A 21,166-nucleotide genomic window follows, 5' to 3' on the forward strand; every position below is an offset into this window, starting at 1 on the left:
ACTGTGGGAAGTTGTCATTTAGTGGAAGTAGTAATACCGCCACTAAATGAATGACTTTTGACGTTAGCTGCATTAGCAGCCAGAGGTTCACACTGGCAAACATACTAATGCTGTCCTTTCTGTTTAAAACCATGAATGGATAAAATTGGCTATGGACTCTGCATCCCAGCAAACTCAAACCTCATCCCTAATTTTCAACCATGCAGGGTTCCTGTACTCACAATTGTCCATTTGTTTTTGTTTTTTTTTAAATATATATTTATTCAATTTTCATATAAAAGTACAAGATTTTTGGAAGCAGGAGTAGTCTGCCAGCAAAGGCAACAAAGTAAAAGACATAATACTACATAGTAAGCAGGATAAAACTGTGTGGTTTTGAGCCTACAAACATTAATGAGATAACTAATAACATAGTATCTGGTCCAACAAGAGTAACCAACTGGTGGTTCTGCCAAAGTGGTGGCCAAAGGAGTGGAAGCAGGTGAACATTTACCCTGGAAGATTAATAAAATTATGAAGAAATATCAAACATTTCACATCAAAAAATGTACTACTTAATATTTAATCACATAGATTAGGTGGAATGCCTAGGAAAGGGGATATGAGGGGTTAAGGCGTTGGAGGTGTCCTGGATCCTAAGTTTACCTAATGTATTAGCAAGGTCTGCATGCAGGTACCAGTCCCTATAGCAGAAGGGAGTCATGTGAAAAGGGATTTCTTCTGGATAGAAAGAGTGCTCCCTCAGTGATGTAGAATGTTGGGTGACAGTGTCTAATTTCTCAATGTGAAATAGGGTTAAGAGTGCTTGTTTTACCGAGGCAGTTTGAGGCGGGGAAGGGTGGATCCAAGCTTGCATTGTTGCCCTGCGAGCTGTCAGAAGGCAGATATGGACTCATTGAAGAAGAGAGTCACAGGTAGGCGTTGACAAGGAAGCCTGCGAGGTATCCCAGCTGAAAAGGCATAACAAAGGGTCCTTAGGTAGAAGTAATTGCTGAGAGTTATCAATGTATTTCAACACCTGGTCCCAAAAGGTGGAGATTGCTTGACAGGTCTATAGTCTGTGGAAAAGGGATGGTCTGGGAGTAGTGCACCAAGGGCATGTGGAGAGAGAGGAGTCAATTTTGCTGTGGCGAAATGGGAGATACGCCCCATGGGCGATTTTGAACTGGGTTTTTCGCCACATTTCGCAGATCACCATAGAGCTGTCCATTTGTTTTAGCAGGAATACAAAATTGTCTCCTAGTATAGTAAAGCCAGCCATAGAAGGATCAAATTCCTGCTGAACCTGCCGAGATTTGAGCCATGTATGGGCAGGCTGATTGTTCCCGATCAACTTGATTGATTAACCTGAGTACAACCGGCATATTGGATTTTTCATGCTGTTACTGCCAGCAGCTATAGCTGCTAGCAATAATCACTGTGTGTTTTTCCAGGCATTGGCGGCTCCCAGCGCCCCCCTGCTGGGAGAACACTATAGCTCCTCTGAAGGGATTCCCCCATCAACACTGGCTGTGTTGATGGGGGAACCAAGGTTGCAGGAAAGAAAATCTCACCAACTATGACCGGTGTTGTATCGAGAAATGCCCTCCGTCGAAAAATGCCTCTGATGGGTCTGTGCATGCACAGTACACAATGTCACTCCAGCTGATATGTTGATTAGCTGGAATGACGTCAACACAGCACATGCGCAGATCGTTGGAGGCAGTATCTGATGATCTAAGCGCTGAGAGAGAATGAAATTGTCAGATTCTGCCTCACTGTTGCGGGGCGGGTTTGGCTGTATTGAAAGGCGTGTTTTCTGTCTGTTGCACGGTGGGTTTTGGCTGTGTCTAAGGGCGGGTTAAAACACACACAAAACCTGCCCTATACCACACGCAATCGCGAGGCAGAATCTGACAATGAAATTCTCCCTCGGCGCTTAGCAGATTGTCGGATACTGCCTCTGACGATCTGAGCAGGCGCTGTGTTGACATTACGCCAGCTGACCAACATATCAGCTGGAGTGACGGTGTATAATGTGCATGCACAGACCCATCGGTGGCATTATTCGACGGAGGGCCTTTCTTGATAGAACACAGGTTTAAAAGCACCAGGTCTGGCCACTTCTGTTCTGCTTCCTGCGCAGTTCCTCAGTGCCATCACCCACCCCTCCCTCCTCTTTTTTTCTCCAGGTAGCAGTTACAGGCAGCGACCTGGTACCCAAAGAAAAATCCTGCATTATAAGGTGATATACTGGTAACTTCACAGCTATGTAGGCTACCATGCAAGTCCTGGGCTGGGTACTACTTTTTCCAAATGGGAACAAAACTGTGGACACTTCTGATCCAGGGACTGCCTCCTCAAATTAGGGCCGGTCCACCGGAAACCAGAGACATTTGATCTCCGTAATGTATTGAAGCCAGTGGGTCAGCACAAAAAAACAGATAACAAGTGCTTTCAGATGCAAGTAAGCAATGACAGCCCTATATGTCTTCCATGGCAGTCTTACTTTTCATTTAGGTGCAGTAATACAAGGCAGCTCCTAAGCCTTTCGTGTGTTTCCTATACATGAATCTATTATATACTGTAGATAGGAAGCCCACAGAGGTCTTTGAGGCTACCTTGTACTTGCAGAACTGTGTGCAGCCCATTTAGAGAAAAGCTGTGTATACCAGAACAGTGCATGTGTGATTGCCAGAAGAAAACCTTCCAATCTCAAATCTGCCTGTTTACACCTATGTGTTTTAACAGCCATTGACACAAGTACAATGGTTAGCCATTATTTTATATGGTGCTAATTCACATCTGTGTGACATTCATTGGCAGAAAGAGTTCAACTCAGTTTTTTTAACATGTCAATATAATATGCGGTACTCAGACACATAGGCCTGGGGGGGTGATGCTCAGCCGAATAGCCAGTATATACTCCAATCCCACAGCACAGGTGAAGGCGAATGGAGTCTTGTCAGTTTCCTTTCCTATAACAAATGGGACGAGACAAGGCTGCCCTCTATCGCCTCTGCTGTTTGCCCTTTCTCTTGAACCCTTCCTTTCCACCATTAGGTTAAACCCTGACATACAAGGAATAACTGTAGGCCCCATGCAACACAAAATATCAGCATATGCAGACGACCTACTTTTTTCACTGACAAATCCAATGATATCCCTACCCAATCTCCTTAAAGAATTTGACAGATACGGGGAATTATCGAATTTAAAAATTAATTTCTCCAAGTCGGAAGCGATGGGGATATCGTTAACACCCAACAACCTCCTACACCTGCGATCTAACTATCATTTTAGATGGTCTGATTCAGCCTTGACGTACTTAGGCACGGAAATACCGCCAGATCCAGCCCGACTGTATGACAGTAATTTTCCCCCTTTATTAATTAAGACTAGAACCCTATTGGATGAGTGGAATACGGGATTGCACTCCTGGTTTGGGCGGTGCAACTTAATAAAAATGAGCATATTGCCAAAATTCTTATATCTCTTTCAAGCGCTGCCGATATAAGATAGCAACTTCATACTTTAAGCAAGTGCAATCTCTCTTCACTCCTTTTGTATGGGCAAATAAAAAACCCCGAATCCCAAGATCACAGTTATGTTTATCAAAACAATATGGAGGTGTAGCGCTCCCAGATATCCGGAAGTACTACCAAGCGGTCCATTTAGGTAGAGTGGTAGATTGGCACCGACATACGGAATCTAAATTATGGTCACAAATAGAGCAATATCAAACAAAGATACCTCTACAGACGGCACTGTGGTGTCGTGATTCCCTTCCGTTAGAGTTAAAATCCCACCCTTTCATAGGAAATACTATAAAGCAATGCATTCAAGCTACGCTAAGGACCTCATTGACGACTAAAGAATCCCCTCTGACCCCTATCCTAGGACACCCCAAGTTTCCCCCCGGGATTTCATCCGGGCAGTTTCAGGTACTAAAGAGCTCTGGTTGTGTTAGAGCCTTGCAATTTGTGAAGCAAGACAAATGGCCATCCATCGCAGAATTAATAGATCCGAATGGCCCGTTCAAACTTGCATTTTGGAGTGCAGCACAAATCCACCATTTCCTTCAGACAATCCCAAACCCTCAGGCATACAATAGACCCCTGACTACATTTGAAGAACTATGTTTGGATACAGAACCACTGCCACAGGTCTTATCTAAGATGTACACTCTACTAAATACACCTCCACAACCACCGAATCTGCCAGGCATTGTAAAGTGGGAATCAGACCTTCAGTGTAATTTCACAGCAGCCCAGAAACAAAACATGATAGCTCTCTCCCTTAAATCCTCTATATGCACTAAATTACAAGAGATGAATTATAAGATCCTGACGAGGTGGTATTTAACACCTAGCCGTTTACATACTATATTTCCTGATACATCCAAATATTGCTGGCGATGTCAGGAGGAGGAGGGAACGATACTACATGTGTTTTGGTCCTGCTCTAAACTGACGAATTTCTGGACTGCAGTCCGTTCAATTTCTCAAAAATTCACAGATTTCCAGATCCCGAATGACCCGGCATTTTTCTTGCTTCATGTCTCTCCCATACCACTCAAAACTTATAAAAAAATCTATACTACGTCATCTAATAAATGCAGCCAAATCCTGTATCCCCCTGCTATGGAAACAAAATTCCCCACCAACTGTATCGATGTGGCTACGGAAAGTAGAGGACATAAATAGAATAGAAGACATTATACTGACGGCCCAAAATAGACAAGCAGTTTATAAGAAAACTTGGACGCTCTGGAATATGTTTAAATACTCAACTGAAGGTAAAGCTCTTATGGACAACTAATAGTATTCTTGTTGAAGGAAGATCAGATTATTCATAAGCTACGGCTGGGACTTGACCAACTCCCCCCCCCTCCCCACCTTTCCGCCCCCCACTCCTCCCCCCCCCCAACCCTTTTTTCCTTACTTTTGCCTTGTATTTACTTTACTTTTCTTTTTCTCTTTCCCTTCTTCTTAATCTATTTTCTGGTAGTTGCCTCCTGACTCCAGCATTCAGATCTATATTCAATGACCGAACGCTTAACTGAGATATTGATTGCTGATTTTTTATGAATATACATGGAATTCGAAGGTCAGAGCTGAAGTAATGACGTGAAGATGTCAATGCTTGAGACAATACCATATTACAGAAATAGGTTGTCAAGAACTTTCTTTTGTATTAAAAAGTATAATATGGGTTATTATAAAGTACAGTCGGGAGGCTGCGACCTCACTTTTTTATGTTGTACCAATGTGGTACTTTGTTTAGGGCTCTGCCCTTTTTTCTATGAAAACTAATAAAATATATATTTGAAAATATATATATATATATATAATAACAATGGCAGTACATGAACATGCACATTTCAAAAGCAAGTAAACGTACATTGATAACAATTCATAAAAATGTTGTTCAACCTCTCCTGGACAGCTAGAAACCAGCGTCTAAAAACGGCCGTTTAGCTGCAATTACATGCCGCATTTAGCCGCATTTGCGTCTAGAAACTTTTTTTTTCAAAATAGCCAAAAATGAAAAACGCCTGTAAACGAAATGTGTCTAAGCGCGAGTTACCGCGTTTAGCTGCGTTTGGCGTTTGAAATGCCTCTAAACACATCTTCTTAAAGCATTTTTTTGGGTTCCAATAAAAGCCTCTAAACGCAACTGCCTAGAAACCACTATAAACGACCCTGTGTACATGTAGTGATAAGATAACATAGAGGAGAGTTCAGGAGCAGTTGAAAAAAAAATGCTCAACAGCTCCTAAATGTCTGTTTACTAGCAGCAGTGTACATGAAGCCTCAGAGAAAGGATTGAGCCCAGTCACAGTAGATGTTGGGTAGAGTCAGAAGCTTTTTACACTTTCCATCTGTAAATTCAGTTCCATGTTATCCTAGACACTATACCATCCGGATGTATAATATCCTTTAGAAGTACCAATAAATATACTGTATAATATAAGGGTCTGCATGATTGTATAGTAATTGAATGAATTGTCTAGGTTTGTCCTCATATTGAACTCCAGGAAAACTATAAGTCTGTCCTTGCAGTGGGGCTCTGTATGTATTGCAAGGGTTAACTGCTTGCTTATGTCACTCTAAGGGGACCAGGTACAGCAGTTTTACTCATGTGATCCTCCTGTCCGACAGGCTCCCCTGGATTGCTAGACCAGTCCAAGCAGTCTCACTCATCTCCCCCACCCTCTGGTGGTCTAAAGTTATCCAATGAAAAACCCCTAGCCCTGCATTGCGTGTAAGAATGTCGAGGGACGGTCCACTGTTGGAGCTCACTGCCCTTTGCCAGGAAAGTGGAGGATTAGGTAAGTAAAAGTTCTTCTTCCCTGACAGAAACAAGCAGTTAACCCTTGCTCTGTGGGTGCAGCCCCCCCCCCCCCCCCCCCCCCGAGCTGGACTTTAAAGGAGATAGTATAGAGAATGTACAATCACATTGTAGTGTATATGACCACCCTAAAGGTGACCTACACTATACAATCTGAATGTACAATCTCTTTTAGATATACTCTCAACTATGTATTATAAATCTAAAGGACACTGTACCCTCAGATTGCACAGTGTATGGTCAACTTTGGATCTACTAGAATTTATGTAGCGAATGTGCTTGCCTGACTGGTTACAACTTGATTTAATAGATTAGGTAGGTAAGTCCTCCTATGAGATAATTCGGTGAACCTCAAGTTGATTGTACAGAGATTGCTAGATTGCAATGTGTACAGTGACGCTTAGTTCTCATTTTAAAGGGCTAGTTCACCTTTACAGAAAAAATGTAAAGATGAACTAACCCCCCCCCTGTACTTACACTGGGGTTGCCCAGCTGTCAGCACCCCCTGCAGCTGTTCCAGCTGCTATTCCATCTCTTCCCTGTCAGGGCTTCCAGGACAGACCAAATGAATCCTGAATGGTCAGACCAGTGTTAGTTCACCTTTACATTTCTGGTGTTAGTTCACCTTTACATTATTTCCGGTGGTAGTTCAACTTTACATTATTTCCGGTGGTAGTTCAACTTTACATTATTTCCGATGTTAGTTCACCTTTACATTTCGGTGTTAGTTCACCTCAACATTATTTCCGGTGTTCACCTCAACATTATTTCCGGTGTTAGTTCACCTTTACATGGTGTTAGTTCACCTTTACATTATTTCTGGTGTTAGTTCACCTTTACATTATTTCTGGTGTTAGTTCACCTTTACATTATTTCTGGTGTTAGTTCACCTTTACATTATTTCTGGTGTTAGTTCACCTTTACATTATTTCTGGTATTAGTTCACCTTTACATTATTTCCGGTGTTAGTTCACCTTTACATTATTTCTGGTATTAGTTCACCTTTACATTATTTCCGGTGTTAGTTCACCTTTACATTATTTCTGGTATTAGTTCACCTTTACATTATTTCTGGTATTAGTTCACCTTTACATTATTTCTGGTATAAGTTCACCTTTACATTATTTCCGGTGTTAGTTCACCTTTACATTATTTCTGGTATAAGTTCACCTTTACATTATTTCTGGTATAAGTTCACCTTTACATTATTTCCGGTGTTAGTTCACCTTTACATTATTTCTGGTATTAGTTCACCTTTACATTATTTCTGGTATTAGTTCACCTTTACATTATTTCTGGTATTAGTTCACCTTTACATTATTTCCGGTGTTAGTTCACCTTTACATTATTTCTGGTATTAGTTCACCTTTACATTATTTCCGGTGTTAGTTCACCTTTACATTATTTCTGGTGTTAGTTCACCTTTACATTATTTCTGGTGTTAGTTCACCTTTACATTATTTCGGTGTTAGTTCACCTTTACATTATTTTCGGCGTTAGTTCACCTTTACATTATTTCTGGTGTTAGTTCACTTTTACATTATTTCTGGTGTTAGTTCACTTTTACATTACTTTCTGTAAAGGCGAACGAACACTTTATTACAATACATTCAGAAATCAAAACTTTTTCTCAAAAGCTACACAGCTACCTACACAACAAACAAAGCCACCATCCACAGAAAATAGAAAAATAACATGAGCTGAATGCAGGATGCACTGTCAGGTATACAGGTGTTCCAGGAACACATACTGTACAAGCTCTCAAGCTGTCAGTTTTCTCAGGTAAGGACACATCCTGCAGCATCTGTGACAAGTTGTGACAAGATCCTAGGAGGGAGAGGCAATCACGATGGTGTTGCTATAGATGACCCTGCCTCTGCCTGTCCCTGCAGTACATATACATCCCCCTCCCCTCCGGAGTCATGTGCTTCTATAGGCAGACCTTGGTAGAAGGGGGGGTCACTCCGGCATCCCTCCTCAGTCCTCTATATATAATGTGTAGTCCCTGTGATGGCTGGCAGTGCGGTGGCCGGAGATCGGGAGGTGAAGAGCGATGATGGTCCTAGAGATGTACAATGAGAGCGGAGTGTGGAATGTCAGCCTTGGGGACAGTAGGACCCCCCCTGCGGGGCTGAGTAGGAGCGCTCACAGTGTAGTAGCGGTGTTCCTGGGCTGTATTCTGGTACAAGGATCTCTCTATAACTCTCTGGTGCTCCTCATCTTCATCAAGTTTGAAGCGATCCGGACCCCGATCAATATGATCCTCCTGAATATCAGTGTGAGTGATCTGCTGGTGTGTGTGTTCGGCACTCCGCTCAGCTTCGCCTCCAATGTGTCCGGAGAGTGGCTCATAGGACCGCGGGGCTGTACATGGTACGGATTCTGCAACTCTCTCTTCGGTAAGTCCTATGGGGCCGGTAAGTGACAGTCACATCAGGGGGATTGAATCATCTATTGTCCTAACCTATGCTTTCTATCCTCTGGTCATTATTGAACTTGAAGACAAAGCTTTTTCTGGCGCTTTTTGTTTACAAATTGAAATCAGTATTTTTTCTATTAGAAAATGACTTAGAACCCCCAAATATTGTACTTTTTTTTTTTAGCAGAGACCCTAGAGAATAAAATGGTGATCATTGCAATTTTTTATGTTCCACAGTATTTGCACAGCGGTTTTGCAAACACTTTTTTTTTGGAAAAATACACTTTAACCTCTTACCCCCTTCCTGCCCAGGCACTGGAACGTTTTGAATGGCAATTGAGCGGTCATGCAACACTGTACCCATATTATAACATTTTTATCACACACATAGGGATTTCTTTTGGTGGTATTTAATGACCTCTGTGTTTTTTTTTATTTTTTGCCAAACAAAAAAAAAAAAACATCCAGAATATACTTTTTTTTCTAGGACAGACCAAATGAATCCTGAATGGTGAAACCGGTGTTAGTTCACCTTTACATTTCCGGTGTTAGTTCACCTTTACATTTCCGGTGTTAGTTCACCTTTACATTTCCGGTGTTAGTTCACTTTTACATTTCCGGTGTTAGTTCACTTTTACATTTCCGGTGTTAGTTCACTTTTACATTTCCGGTGTTAGTTCACCTTTACATTTCCGGTGTTAGTTCACCTTTACATTTCCGGTGTTAGTTCACCTTTACATTTCCGGTGTTAGTTCACCTTTACATTTCCGGTGTTAGTTCACCTTTACATTTCCGGTGTTAGTTCACCTTTACATTTCCGGTGTTAGTTCACTTTTACATTTCCGGTGTTAGTTCACCTTTACATTTCTGGTGTTAGCTCAAACAAACTAACAAAAAAATCCTGAAAAAATTTTTTAAAAAATGTTTTTTTTTAATAGTTTGTTATAAAATTTTGCAAACAAGTAATTTTTCTCCTTCACTGATGTGCGTTGATGAGGCTGCACTGATGGGTACTGATAGGCTACACTAATAGTCACTGATAAGTCGGCACTCATGGGCACTGATAGATGGCACTGATGAGGCTGCACTGATGGGTGGTACTCATAGGTGGCACTGGGGAACACTGATAGGTGGCACTGGTGGGCACTGATAGGCAGCACTAAGAGGTAGCACTGATAGGTGACACTGATAGGTGGCACTGATATGCAGCACTGATAAGTGACATTGATGATGAGGCACTGATTGGCAGCACTGATGGGCACTGATAGGTGGCACTGGTGGGCACTGATAGGTGGCACTGGTGGGCACTGATGGGCACTGATAGGTGGCACTGGTGGGCACTGATGGGCACTGATAGGTGGAACTGGTGGGCACTGATTAGCAGCACTGGACAGCAATGTGGACACCAATGTCCTTTTAACAGCAGCTGGTTAATGGCTTTTTTCTTTTCTCCTCACGCTATCAGCGTGAGGGAAAAAAAGACGATAACCGGCTTCTGTCTATTTCCGCGATCAGTTGTCATTGACTGACAGTTGATCACGTGGTAAAGGGCCGCTGTGATTGGCCCTTTACCCCAATCTGTGATCAGCCGAGTCCCAAGAACTCGGCAATTACTGAGCGCACTGCCCAAGCTGTAGCCGTCTTTCGGATATAGGGCGGGAAGGGGTTTTAGAATTTAAAAAATGAAAAAAAAAAAAAAAAACAGAATATTTACCCCAATTTTTAAATAAAACATGAAAGATGATGTTATGCCAAGTAAATAGATACCTAACATGTCACACTTTAAAATTGCACACACTCGTGGAATGGCGACAAACTATGGTACTTAAAGGGGTTGTAAACCCTCAAGGTTTTTCACCTTAATGCATGTGTTAAGGTGAAAAACCTTCTGTAGTGCAGCAGCCCCCCAGAGCCCCCCCCCCAGCAGTTCCAGCCGCTGTCTCGGGTCCTCATTGGATAGATTGATAGCAGCAGGAGCCATTGGCTCCCGTTGCTGTCAATCAAGTCCAGTGACACGTGGGCCAGGGGGAGGGGCCGAGTCCTGCTGCCTGTGTCAATGGACGCAGCTGCAGGACTCAGGAGCGTGCCCACACGAGTGCCCCCATGGAAAGCGTCGATCCGTCGCTGAGGGACCCCAGAAGAGGAGGACCGGGGCCGCTCTGTGCAAAACCCTTGTACAGAGGAGGAAAGTAAAACATGTTTGTTATTTAAAAAAAAAAAAAAAAAATCTGTACAACCCCTTTAAAGTGATTTTAAATGATCACCTTGTAAAACAGCCTATTCAGTTTAAAATAGAAATGAAAAGCAAAACATTTTTGTTTAGATATAAAATACATTATAAATACCCCTTTTTATATAAGTAATCACATTCCCTCTGTTCTCAGCTGCATAAGAGCTGGGGAGGAGAAGCAGCAGCACTCTGAGTTTCCCAGTGAATATCTGTGCGGCGGGGGCTTGTCGGGACAAGTCTGATCATTGGAAGAGAGCACACAGAGTTCCCAGCATAGCTAGAGCACTGGTTACGGTGTGCTCTCCTGCTTAGTGTGGTCAGTTTTCAACAGGAAAGCAGAGGGACTCACAGGAACACCAGAGATTTCACATAACAAAAGAAAGGCTAAAAGAACGGGGTATTATCTCATACAAGTACATGGTACAGCAGGCACATATCAGAAATATGAAGTGTTGGGGTTACAAACACTTTTAAAATCCCCATAGGCGATGATTTAAACACCTTTAGTGGTTACCTGTTTAGGGTTACAGAGGAGGTCTAATGCTATAATTATTGCTCTCGCTCTAACGTTCGCGGCGTTATCTCACATGTGTGGATGGGGGCTCTTGAATTTTTATTTTTTTTCTTATTTATTTATCTTTTTATTTTTTCATTGTCCCTTCATTATTTTTTTTTTATCAGTTTTATTCCTATTACAAGGAATGTAAACATTCCTTGTAATAGGGAATGCAGGTGACCCGACCGACCCGGGGGGTTTGGATGACCCAACGGGGGGGGGGGGGTCTGTGTGTGCAATGTTTTTGCGGCCTCCCCAAAAAAATATACCACCAGCCGCCACTGATGACATGTCCTCTTTATGGAGAGATCTGGGGTCAGAAAGAGCCCAAATCTCTCCTTTACTTTTGAAAGCAAAGGATTAAAAAAACATTTTTGATCTTTTGCTATTAAAAAAAAAAAAAAAAAAAAACTTGTTTACTTTCAGCCTGGACCGGCATTGACATTATGACATCGCTCCGGTAGGCCAAGGCCATAGAGGTGATCAAATCAGATCTACCCTTTGATTGCCTGTGTGGCCAGCCAGGGGCACTGCCGGATCATTTCTCGGGCAAACCGGCGGAAACGGTAAGTTCGAGAAACACCGGCGAGCGATGGGAGGGGGGAGAAGTCCTCTCCTGTTGCTTTGGAAAGCATTTCAGCGGCTCATGAGCCACTCAGAACGCTTTCATGAGAAAGCCAGACTGAAAAATTACAATACCAGGGGGTTATGGCTGATATCTTCAGCCATAATCCCAATAAACCACTTGCAAACCGCAATGTATATATACGTATTGCAGTCGGCAAGTGGTTAATATATAAATTAATCACTATGTGAGTGCGGGAGCTAATTAGAAAAGTAAGGTTGTCTCAGTTGTTGCCATCCCATAGTTATAGGATTCATATATACCTTGAAGTGGATGTAATTCCGATTCATGAAATTTGAGCTGGGCACATATATCTGCAGTGTTTTCTTATCTCTCTTCAAAGTACTATGTCCCGTAGCTGTCTCCCACTCCGTTCTTCTGTTATCTGCCTGATAGCTTCTGACAATTTCTCCTACAACTGAGATAAAAGCAGCCTGAGTTTTATGTTGGGGAGGATGCTATAAATACAGTAGATTAGCAGAGTGCTGAACTATTCAACAAACAGAGCTGAAAGTCTCTACCTATGAGGAGAGGGGGTGTGTGCCTTTCCTCCAATCAGCTGTCTTGGCGGTATGCCCAGGCTTTACTGCAGTGCTGAACAGGATTAGAAAATCTCCGAACACTATCTGAACTTTCTAAAGAATATATAAAGCTGAAGACAGTAGATATACATGTAAAACTTATGTAGGGAGATTTGTTTTATCTCTGTGTATCATCTGAGGCTGTTCACTTCACTGGGTATATGTGAGTCAGATGCAGGCACAGTTCAATTTTTTTGACATGGCCAGCTGTCAAGAAACAGTAGCCATAGTAGGAGAATTGTCCATCCGTACTGTGTAGAGTGGATGGAGGAATCTGTTAGATACTTTCTGTTTGTAAGGTCTTACCTAAGTTGGAGTCCATGGCGCAGAGATGTACGCTCACCCTTGCAAATACACACAGCCCATGGTAACAAAGAGATAAGCTACCTGGGCTGTGAATCTGCTTGACAGGAATTTGCCAAAGGATAGTCGAGGTAAAGCCGTAGTCAGGGATTCCAGAAGTCAGAATAAACAATAAGCAGAGCCAGGGTCAGAAGCCGGAGTCAGTCTTGGAATGCTTTAACTGGAACACAGGAACACTGGAACACTGGAACACAGGAACACTGGAACACAGGAATACTGGAACACTGGAACACAGGAATACTAGAACACTGGAACACAGGAAAACTTGGATCACTGGAACACAGGAACACTGGAACACTGCAACACAGGAATACTGGAACACAGGAATACTGGAACACAGGAATACTGGAACACAGGAATACTGGAACACAGGAATACTGGAACCTTAGGCAAAACAGGAGACAATGAACTGACAAATCCCTCAAAATGAGGCAGTGTTTTATACCCAGCTGATTGGATAAACTGACTCAGCTGATCCTAACAGAGTGCATTCGGCGCAGTACAAATCCCATATAAAAAAAAAAAAAGTGACAGGTACAAACAGAGTAACGCCCACAGTACTTCATGCTAAACTAGGCATGGCTGGAAAGCAGGCTGAATAGAACTGAGGTGTGGCTCAGAGGTAAAGAAACTGGAGCAAGAATAGACAGTCATGAGTTCAACACCACCCATAGCCACTTGGGGTATGACCACACCTGGCCGTCTGCAAGGCATGGTAAGGACTGTAACACTGTTCAGTCAGAAGGTTTAATCGCCAAAAATCTATATGTTTTTGACCATTCTAGTCTGGTGCCTACTGACCTACACAGCCACATTCATATACCCTACACAACTGCTGTAACAGGATGTGGTTTTTGAAAATGGAGTTGTTCATACAAAGTCTATCTGATTGCAAATCTATTTCTTTACTCAAATAATCACATTGCTAATTGCATATTGTACTTGTTTGTAGCCTAAATACTGAAATTTGCACCTAAAACTGTTATTTTTTTTAACTGCCATTAGCCAGTAGAAATGTGGCTGTGCCAGTAAACTTTGGGTGTCGTGGCAGTAAATTTCAATCTGTTAGGTTGCAACATTGAATAGTGCACCATCATTGATGTCTGTGGAAGGAATAGTGCCTCATATCAGTGGGAGGAAAAGTGCCCCAAGGGCCAGATGAAAGCAAGCAAAGGGCCACATATGGGCTGCAGTGTGGAGACCACTGGTTTATTGATTTAAAAATGTTACAGTACAGAGTAAAATATTCAATTGGGCCTTAAAATCACCACAAAAGGCCAGTTGGATGAGCAGGTGTGATTGAACCTGCCAAGCAGTGCTCCTCTAACTACCAATTTACACATTGTATGACTATTCGTGTTTACACTCTGGAGTAGTGATTGGGAGCCATGCTGAAGACGCCTCCAGTTTTTCCAAAAAATCAAAGCTTATCAACATGTCTGATCACATCCTCCCTGGCAATCATTGGCCGTCATTGTCTGCCGGGCCCCATAAACATCAGGTTGTTGCCAAGATTCAGAGAAGATTTTACAGATTGGGTGACTGTTCTGTACTGTATAAAGCCTCGTAGACACTAATGCCGCGTACACACGGTCGGACTTTTCGTCTACAAAAGTCCAACGGACGCCGACGGACTAAAGCTGGCTGGTAATCCGATCGTGTGTGGGCTTCTCCGGACTTTCAGCAGACTTTTTCAGCCTCAAATCCGACGGACTTTAGATTTGAAACATGCTTCAAATCTTTACGTCGTAACTACGACGGACCCCGAAATCCGCTCGTCTGTGTGCTAGTCCGACGGACAAAAACCCATGCTAGGGCAGCTATTGGCTACTGGCTATGAACTTCCTTATTTTAGTCCGGTGTACGTCATCACGTACGAATCCGTCGGACTTTTGTGTGGTCGTGTGTAGGCAAGTCCGTTCGTTAGAAAGTCTGCTGCAAGTCCGCCGAAAGTCCGCCGGAAGTCTGTCGGACAGGCTGTCGGACTTTTGTAGACGAAAAGTCCGACCGTGTGTACGCGGCATAACAGTTTTTTTTGTTCAACCCAGCAGGTTGAACAAAAAAAAAACCTGACAGCTCAAGTTTGAGCCGCTGTACTAACAATCTAATGTTAGTACAGCAATCTCCTCTGCTGTTCTATTGTGTCCTGACAGGGGGACATCCCCCACCAGAACACTCCAGTCAGCACTCTCTGCTGTGCACATGGGGCGAATGTCAGCTGGTTTCTATTGTACCAGCCAATGCTGCCCAACATTAGGACCGTGTATACTAGGCTTAAGGCTCTGGTACTCAACCTAAAGCATAAGTACCTTAGGTACTTATTGTGCGGCCCTCCTCTTCAAGGTGGTTGCCAGCAGTCAGTGTTTTCTTTGCCTAAGCGCTTACTCAGACTTCACCACTATGATCTTCTGACATGAAGGAATATTAATAGTTAAACATGAACTCCTGGATAGGCAAATTTTGTCAGCTAGAATAGTCATGTATATTTCTACTTGAATCTTAGTGCGTTTTCTGTAGTTCTTCCAAGTCTGTGCAGAAATCCAGTGTAAAGTCTGCCTCTATGTATAAGCTTCCTGTAATACAGACCGGTCACTGCTGCAGTCTCTCTTTGTGCTAGGTGACTAGTCTTGTCTCCGCCTCCTCCTGTCATTTTCTGCAGGCAGCCTTGTAGTGGGGGGAGGCTGCTGGGCCCATCATACAGCTCTGGTCTATGTATAGTATAGTGATGGTGTCACTGCTACTTTTACAACATAATATCTGAGTTTGTAGAGACATTTGGTGCACACAAAGTGGATTTTTATCTTTAAAAGCATTTGAGGAATATATTGCAATGAAAGATTCTTGGCTAGAGTTCAGCTTTTAATCATTTGGTTTATTTCCTTCTCTGTGGTTTACCTTTTTTTTACCCTTTAGGCTCGGTTGACACTGCTGCAATGCGAAATTCACAGTGGTCCAGGTATAACTTGCACTGCCGCTCTAAGCTGAGACAAAGATCTCCCCACCAATTGCAGTGAAGGGATCAGGTGCCTATGCACTATTCAGGGGTGTAGAAGCATCAACGGAGAAAGGAAGGAACACCGCTCAATGCCCCAAGAATATGTAAATGAGTGTAGCCTCAGCCAGTGCCACTCCAGCCACGCCCCCCTGACAGGTTTCACCTTGCACTCCTCTGATCAGGCCCCGCTGTGCAGGGTGAAACATCTCAGGGGGGTGTGGCTGGAACGGCACTGGCTGAGACCACACTCATTTACATGTTCATGCACTGGATCGGTAAGCAGTGTTCCTTCCTTTCTCTGTTGATGCAATTTTCAGAGCAATTTTGTAGTGCAACTTTGCGTATTCAATGGGGCCAGATCACACTGTAAATCAAAAGTAGTGCAGGAACCTTTTCCATTATTACAACGTTCTGAGCTACATTGATTAGAATGGGCACTCTTGAAAAAACTGAGATTTTCCTTGTCAATGCGATTCTGTGCAATTCAAGTCAGAAATTGCACTGTGAACTGGGGCTTATGAATTTTTTCTTCTTTTACAGTGTAACTTTCTATGCCTATAGACAAACATTGAGCTTCCAGTCAGATCTGGTTGAAAAACTGACAGGTCGATCTGATTGTCAAAAAGGACGCTTAGGCCGGGTTCACTCTATGTGCGGCTGTGGGGCGTGCGGTGCGTCCAAGTTCACCGTTTCAGGTCCGAATTAGGTCCAAATTTCTGCTGGAATTCGGACCTGAAATGGAGCCAAAGACGCACAGGACCCTTCTGCAGTGCGCTCTGCAGCCTCCCCGGAGACGTTGGAACCAGCTCCATTGAGAGCCGGTCACACTCCCCTGTCATGCGAATTGGATGCGGCGAAACCTGCATCAAATTTGCATAAGTGTGCACCCGGCCTTAGACCATTTTAGTAACTTCCCATTGTACCCCGTGTACATTTTGGTATTTATTGTACAGTTTTACTATATGTTTTTCTTTTTTTTTTTCAAAGCACGAGTGAATATGAGGCGTTTCTTCTTTTCTTAAGCATTTTGATTTTTCCACATATATACTGTCTTCCCTGTTATTATCACTTCATAAAGTATGTTACTCCTCTTTCTCTCTCTCCCACTCAGCCCTCCCTTTTCTAGTTCACATTCAAACATCTTTTATTCTTCACAAAAAGTTTAAAAAATGGTTACATTATTATATTGTATTTCTTCTGCTGCTACACATATGAACATATTTAACATCAAAGCAACATTTAAAATAGAAAATGAACAAGTAATTTGCAGTCATGTTCTTGCAATATCTTATTTCATGTGTAGTAATGTGCGTTAAGGGCCGGTTCACACGGGGGCGACTTGTCAGGCGACCTAGCCGCCTGACAAGTCGCCTCCCGTTCTATACAATGGAACCGTTCTAATCGGAGCGACGCAAGTCGCTCCGACTTAGAAGAAAGGTTCCTGTACTACTTTGGGGGCGACTTGCATAGACTTCTATACAGAAGTCGTCTTGCAAGTCGCCGCGGCAGTCGGGTGCAGGTCGCCTCGGTGAGGCGACCTGCAAGTCGTGCCGCTTCTAATGTGAACCGGCGCTAAGAAAAGACATTGCATGGGGAACTGGTTATTTATTTGTGTTTTATACCTATATGACTTTATCGGTGTAAAGCTGACCTTGACCTTGTTCTAGGTTAGTGTAATGAAGCTGCCCTAAAGTCAACTTCCATCTTGTCTACCGTTCATCAATTTTGCTGGCTGAAACAGTAGTGCTTAAATACCTCCAAAAGGCCTGGTAGAATAAGCCACATAAAGCAGATTGTACCCCAAATTATTACCCTTCCACTGCCGTTTATGTGCAACACCATTTTAAAAAATCCACCGTGTGCACAGATCTCAGTTAGGTTTTTGGGACAGGCAGGGGATCCCCGCAGTGTGTGCAGAGATGCCGCTGGTCTCTGCCAGGTCCCAAATATCTGGCAAAGTGCAGTATCCCATCTGTGCATGCATAGCATCTGGCGGCATGAGCCCTTGGTAAAACTGGCCCCTAGGAATGTGTGAAGTAGCAATCCCAGGTGGCAAAGAGAGTATATACATAATTATTGCCTAGGCAATAAAACAGGAAGTGCTGTTTTTGTAGGGCCCCTTTAAAATTGCTGAAACGCTATATCATAACCTTATTCCCCAAAAATAATCCATACACATTCACTACTTAATGGCCCTAAATCTATTTTTCATTCAGTTGTTTATTAGTGTCTTTTTCTGACTCTTTGTAGCATCCTCTGTGCGTTCCCAAACCTCCCTCATTCCTCCTCAGTTCAATTTGTTTGGAACAAGCAGTGCATATTAGTTGTGGTAATGTACAATGCTCTGTGTACACCAGGGACGTGCGGTGAGGTCAGTGGCTGGTGAGGCACTAGCTAGTATCAGAGGCAGATACACACAGGTTACATACACCACGATCGTTAGAGCGAGAGCAATAATTCTATCACTAGACCTCCTCTGTAACTCTAAACATGTAACTTGTAAAAAAATTTAAAGCGTCGCCTATGGAGATTTTTAAGTACTGAAGTTTGGCGCCATTCCACGAGTGTGAACAATTTTAACCACTTGCCAACCAGCCACCGTCATTATACTGCGGCAGGTCGGCATGATCCCGCAAACTGTCGTAGCTATAGGTCGGCTTGTGGGATAGCAGGCGTGCCCACTGCACAGCAGGGGTGCTGATGCTCGTGGCTGACAGTCGCGATGACCGCCGGCCACGAGCGATCACAAGCACGAGGGATAGAACACGGAAGTGTGTGTGTAAACACACAAATCGGTGTTTTATTCTGAGAGCAGTGACAGATCGTGTGTTCCTATTAGCTAGGAACCATGATCCATCGCTTCCTCTACTCAGTCCCCTCCCCCTTCAGTTAGGATCACCTCCCAGGGAACACAGTTAACCCCTTGATCGCCCCCTAATGTTAACCCCTTCACCGCCAGTGACATTTTTACAGTAATCAATGGATTTTTATAGCATTGATCGCTGTATAAATGCCAGTGGTCCCAAAAATGTGTCAGAATTGTCCGATGTGTCCGCCATAATGTCACAGTCACAATAAAAAACGCAGATCGCCACCATTACTAGTAAAAAAAAAAAAAATAATAATAAAAATGCTATAAATCTATCCCCTATTTTGTAGATGCTATAACTTTTGCACAAACAAACAAGAGCCCCCGCCCCAAAGCACCCCCCCATGTTGAGGGCATGTGGCCCGGTATGGTTAAGGAGGGGGGAGGCTCTCGCTCGTCCCCTCCCTTTCCTGACCTGCCAGGCTGCATGCTCAGATAAGGGTCTGGTATGGATTTTGGGGGGGACCCCACGCCGTTTTCTTTCACAATTTTTTATTGCCGGCAATTCTTTTTTTTACATTCAGTGGGCTTCCCCGCTGACAGCTGATGACTCATCGGTTGTTAACGACGTGGCGGACAGCTTCCTGACCCCCTCCTTAGCAACCAGTTATATACAGAGAATGTACAGCTAAAAAAACTCAAATCGCGGCAACATTGCTTAAAAAACGTGGTACTTGCGTTTTTGGATGTGGGTCCACTGAAGTCTATTACATACAAAACGCAGCATTTTGCGGGAAAAAAGTCCCCGACCATTTCCAAAAATGCAGTGATGTGAACGTGTTCCATAGGAACTCATGTTAAAAAAAATTCCCTGCATTTTTGTAAAATGCATCAAAAAATGCATTAGTGGGAATCGAGCCTTAAACAGAAAGCTGCTCAGGTGTGAATGGGGCCTTAATGTTTAATCAGGTTTTAGGCTGTAAGAATATATGTCATGGGGTTTATGACTTGACAATTTCTCAGGGCCTAGGTTCATTTTTGTCCTCTGCTGTCATACAGTGGGGCAAAAAAGTATTTAGTCAGCCACCAATTGTGCAAGTTATCCCGCTTAAAAAGATGAGAGAGGCCTGTAATTGTCATCATAGGTATACCTTAACTATGAGAGACAAAATATGGAAACAAATCCAGACAATCACATTGTCTGATTTTTGAAAGAATTTATTTGCAAATTATGGTGGAAAATAAGTATTTGGTCGCCTACAAACAAGCAAGATTTCTGGCTCTCACAGACCTGTATCTTCTTCTTTAAGAGGCTCCTCTGTCCTCCACTCATTACCTGTATTAATGACACCTGTTTGAACTTGTTATCAGTATAAAAGACACCTGTCCACAACCTCAAACAGTCACACTCCAAACTCCACTATGGTGAAGACCAAAGAGCTTTCGAAGGACACCAGAAACAAAATTGTAGACCTGCACCAGGCTGGGAAGACTGAATCTGCAATAGGCAACCTGCTTGGTGTGAAGAAATCAACTGTGGGAGCAATAATTAGAAAATGGAAGACATACAAGACCACTGATAATCTCCCTCGATCTGGGGCTCCACGCAAGATCTCACCCCGTGGGGTCAAAATGATCACAAGAACGGTGAGCAAAAATCACAGAACCACAAGGGGGGACCTAGTGAATGACTTGCAGAGAGCTGGGAGCAACGTAACAAAGGCTACCATTAGTAACACACTACGCCGCCAGGGACTCAGATCCTGCAGTGCCAGACGTGTCCCCCTGCTTAAGCCAGTACATGTCTGGGCCTGTCTGAGGTTTGCTAGAGAGCATTTGGATGATCCAGAAGAGGATTGGGAGAATGTCATATGGACAGATGAAACCAAAGTAGAACTGTTTGGTAGAAACACAACTCGTCATGTTTGGAGGAGAGAGAATACTGAGTTGCAACCAAAGAACACCATACCTACTGTGAAGCATGGGGGTGGCAACATCATGCTTTGGGACTGTTTCTCTGCAAAGGGAACAGGATGACTAATCCGTGTACATGAAAGAATGAATGGGGCCATGTATCGTGAGATTTTGAGTGCAAACCTCCTCCCATCAGCAAGGGCAATAAAGATGAAACATGGCTGGGTCTTTCAGAATGACAATGATCCCAAACACACTGCCTGGGCAACGAAGGAGTGGCTTCGTAAGAATCATTTCAAGGTCCTGGAGTGGCCTAGCCAGTCCCCAGATCTCAACCCCAT

The 21,166-nt window shown here is 43.3% G+C and overlaps 1 protein-coding gene across 2 annotated transcripts in view; it reads left to right on the forward strand.

Moving 5' to 3' along the window:
* Positions 1–8,112: 8,112 nt before the first annotated feature.
* LOC141108039 (pinopsin-like) overlaps positions 8,113–21,166 on the forward strand; it is a 101,929-nt gene continuing 88,875 nt past the window's right edge. The window contains exon 1 of one of the 2 annotated variants that reach the window (XM_073599226.1): positions 8,113–8,732. In XM_073599226.1, coding sequence (XP_073455327.1) covers positions 8,387–8,732 — 346 coding nt within the window. In that variant the 5' untranslated portion in view covers positions 8,113–8,386. The remainder of the gene's footprint in view (positions 8,733–21,166) is intronic. The other variant, XR_012235998.1, reaches the window with a different exon arrangement.

This window comes from Aquarana catesbeiana, linkage group LG09 (genome assembly GCF_042186555.1).
Source record: "Aquarana catesbeiana isolate 2022-GZ linkage group LG09, ASM4218655v1, whole genome shotgun sequence".
In the NCBI taxonomy this organism is placed as follows: Eukaryota; Metazoa; Chordata; class Amphibia; order Anura; family Ranidae; genus Aquarana; species Aquarana catesbeiana.